Raw genomic sequence first — 3,724 nt, forward strand, 5'->3', positions numbered from 1 at the left:
AACGTCTACAGTGATACTTGCAAGGATGAGGCACATTCACTGAAGGTTGATAGCAAGCTCCGGCGATGACGTCTTATTTCCATGGCTTGCGATGGCCTCGCAAGAATGCTCCCGCCGCCTGGGACAACACAAGAGGAATGATGTACTGGCGTGTCTAGTTCCAAAAGTGGCCTTCAGCATGTAATGCTCATCATGGTCAAGCTTCAGTGGGGTTCTTCCCCAAATCTATCTGCCCAGCTGCCAAGACAGCTGGAACGTCGACATCCGGCGGCGCTAACAAGCTGCTCCAAGTGTTGATCTTGCACCCTGGATCCGCTTCGGCCAACCTTGTCATGCCCTCCGACAAATGAGATCTGGACCCTGGCCTAGGATCGCTTCGCTGCCAGCTCGGTTCCGATGCCTAGCTTTGGCGATCTCTAAATTTCGGGACCTGTAGGCTCCAAAGTGAAAAGTCACCAGCATGATTTGAATGACATCAATCAATTTCGTCCGACGGTATAAGCATTACTGAGCACTCCCCAGTCCTTGATCACCATGGTCTGACACTGGTGAACAAGACAGACACACACCGCTCTCCTGTGGCTTCAAACTCAGCCTGGGAACAATGCAGCTCTCCCGCATATCGGAGCTGGTCAAGGTGTTTAGCAACTGAGACCGTTTGCGGTCTGCGAGTGCAACAGCAGTAAACCAGCTGCAGCAAAAGCAGCAAACGCACGGTTGCGGCAACGCCTAGCTTCCAGCTGGTGACTACCCAGCCAACTGGGCGACCAACTGCAAAGATGCTCGCGCTCGCAGGGGCCAACAACCACTAGTCGATACCGCTCTTTTCTTTGGTTGGACTTGGCTTGACGCCATCGCAGCACGTTCCCTCGCGTCTGCTCCTCAGCCTAGACAAACGGATGTTGCTAGTCTCACATGGCCTGCAGCTATCTAACACTTGTGGTCAGGATGATCTCAATAGTCATGGCATATAATCGACCCTCTGCCACTTGCTCGCGTCGCCATGTGAATACTTTGCTGTGACTGAAAGGAGACGCTTAGAACTAAAATCTGGCATACTGGAAATGCCGATACAGCGTCCCCAAGTTATCCTGCAGCCAGCCATGTACACGAATGCCGTATCGACCTGATCACTACGAAACACAGCCGCACGCAATATTTACGCAGATCTCCACAGGGGCCTTGCATACTCACGCACATCGTCATTGGCTTTCGGCGATCAACACAAGCAGATATTCGGGCTGGGCGCTTTCGGACCACTCCTTGCCCGTGGAATCTGGGCTACGCCTCAGCTTACCACCCACACCTTGCCAGCTCGCCCTGGCACCCAGTCGGCCGCTCCCCTAGCTAGGTGCTTGATTCCATTATAGAGCCAGCAGCTCCTGCACCAAGCGGAGCGACTCTTGTCGAGATGGACCCTCCTCCTGAGTATCGATTTTCATTACCTCCATATTGCATGGCCAACCGCACATATCGAACAACGAGAACTGGGGACGTCATGGATGAACGTCTGCCTGGAAACAGCAACGTGAAGCGGTGGGACGGCGCTGCACGGGCATGCGCCGATTGGGATAGCCTCCGTCGTGTAAGTGAACCATGCTTCCAGAATCAACCACGCAGTTACGAAATGTCAAAAAACTGATCAAACCAATAATAGGATCCCGAACTGTGGTTTCGAGGTGGGAATTGCTTCGTTCACCTCTATGGAAAGGGCCAGTCTCGACGCGGCCCAGCATTCAAGGTGCCGTTTGGTGGCTTGCTGTCGGCCAAATGCCACCCGTTGATCCAAAGATTCATCGCGCGCGACATGCCTGAGTCGCCCGGATCTCTCTTTGACCCGTACGATGACCTTGATCAATGGCATTATCTGAACCCTACCCGCAAAGTTGATCTCTACATTCCAGCACCGCCTGCAGCCAATAAGCAGGACGCATTCCTCTACCATTTGGCAACCCGCAACCTATTCGCTTGGGTTTTCAATCGTTCGGTTGTCGGGGATCACTTGGGTACCGCCCTGATCAACCTGCTGAGCAGCATGTCTGAATTCAGGAACGATGATGAGGATCACGTCGGTGACCTATTGGATTATCTGGACGAAGAAGGATATCTCGACATACGCAACCAGCCCATCCACGCACTCGCCCTGCTGAGAATGGCTGAGACATTTCAGATCAGAGACATTTTCACTGATGCGTTCTGCCACTGCGTTGGAATGAGTGACCGTTTGCCCTCAACCCCAGAGTGGCAGGTATGTTCGACCCTGAGCACTCGGTGTGTATTGCAAGTCAAATACTGACTCCCCCACAGCTTGTCAGTTCACCAACAAGACGATCTATCCGACGCGCAAAAGCCGACATGGACGCCAGACTCAACAAAGCCAGCTCGATGCTGCGTACCTTTCTCGAAGACGAGCTTTCTGAAACTCATCTAGGCCTCCCTGCTGGAGGTCGAGCTCACATGGAGCGATTCCGCTCTTTCCTTCTCTCTTTTTACAGCACCAAGCTCGGATACTATCCGCCAACGCCGGCCGATGGCCGGAGCTCAGCATTTGAGCCCGAGATCTATCGCATCATGTGCGACGATTTTGAGGCGCTATACGAACTGCTTGTAAACGACAACTTTACTTCAGCCGGAAGCATCCCACTCCTTGCTCAAGGCGGCATCTGCGCGGTTCAGAGTGTCCACGCCTTCGATGCTCGCTACGATTTCAAGTCTCTCGACCACCCCCTGCCGCTGCTTCCTGAAGTTCCGACAACGCCCACCAGCCGGAGGATCCCGTGGCTGTCACGCAGTGATAAGCTCAAGCCCGACAATCGACTCGTCCTACATGCCGCCCAGGTCAAGGCTTCGAACCACGGCAAAGTCGACATATTGCGGAACGATCTCGTGCGCGCCTATCGCAAGTTCGAGGAGCAATCCGTGGCGCCTCTCACCAAGGTGGACCGCAATGAAAAGATCAGCCTGGTAGACGTGCGAAAGGTGCGATGGATTCTGGTATACGCCATTTACCAGGTGCTCCGCAACTGCACCGACGTTCCCGATGAGGTCAACGACATTGATGCGGACTACAACCTGGCCGTGTCGCCGGATTACCTCCCTTCTTGGAACGAGGAAAATGGAGTCCTCGGCTACCAATCCAACAGCACCAGTGCTATCTCATCTTCCGCAGTTTCCATGTGCAGTCCGAGTGCAATGGCGACGCCGACCGAGTTCAAGATTGAGCCGGACATCGACTACTTCACCATTCACCGCGACGAAGAGAAAAAGGAGAACAGAAGATCAATGATATCTCGTGTTAAGAGCACGCCTCCTCGTGCCCTGAGCATTGGCAAAAGTATTTCGCGGAATAGCACTATTCGGCGGTCCATTAGTATTTTCAAAGGCTTCCACGGCCCGGCGGAACCAACAGAACCGACTCCCAGAAAGTCATCGTATCACGAGATTGTGGTCCATGGCTATGGCAACGGTACCAACTCGGTTAACATGAACGCCATGGTCAAGACACCATCGCCGATCTTGATGATTCCCCAGGGTTCCACGGCAGCTAGAGCCCTGTCAACGTCATCGAAGAGCAGTATCGAGTCGACCGCCGACAGCAACGGTGGCTCTGTCGACACCGCAGCATCGTCGGCCCTCCGACAAGCCCGAGACTGCACTCGCAATTCCTGGCGGCCGCGTCAACGAAGAAAGCTCCACCCCCCATCCTTCAGTCCGATCCCGATCC

At 54.1% G+C, this 3,724-nt stretch overlaps 1 protein-coding gene across 1 annotated transcript; it reads left to right on the top strand.

Moving 5' to 3' along the window:
* Positions 1-1,021: 1,021 nt before the first annotated feature.
* Positions 1,022-3,548, top strand: VDBG_02668 (conserved hypothetical protein; the record flags this gene model as incomplete). Its single annotated transcript, XM_003006483.1, has 4 exons — positions 1,022-1,585; positions 1,658-2,248; positions 2,308-3,370; positions 3,502-3,548. 4 exons carry the CDS (start codon positions 1,412-1,414, stop codon positions 3,546-3,548), a joined length of 1,875 nt encoding a protein of 624 aa, XP_003006529.1.
* Between the last annotated feature and the right edge of the window lie 176 nt (positions 3,549-3,724).

The sequence above is a fragment of the Verticillium alfalfae genome, genomic scaffold (assembly GCF_000150825.1).
Source record: "Verticillium alfalfae VaMs.102 supercont1.3 genomic scaffold, whole genome shotgun sequence".
Taxonomy (NCBI): Eukaryota; Fungi; Ascomycota; class Sordariomycetes; order Glomerellales; family Plectosphaerellaceae; genus Verticillium; species Verticillium alfalfae.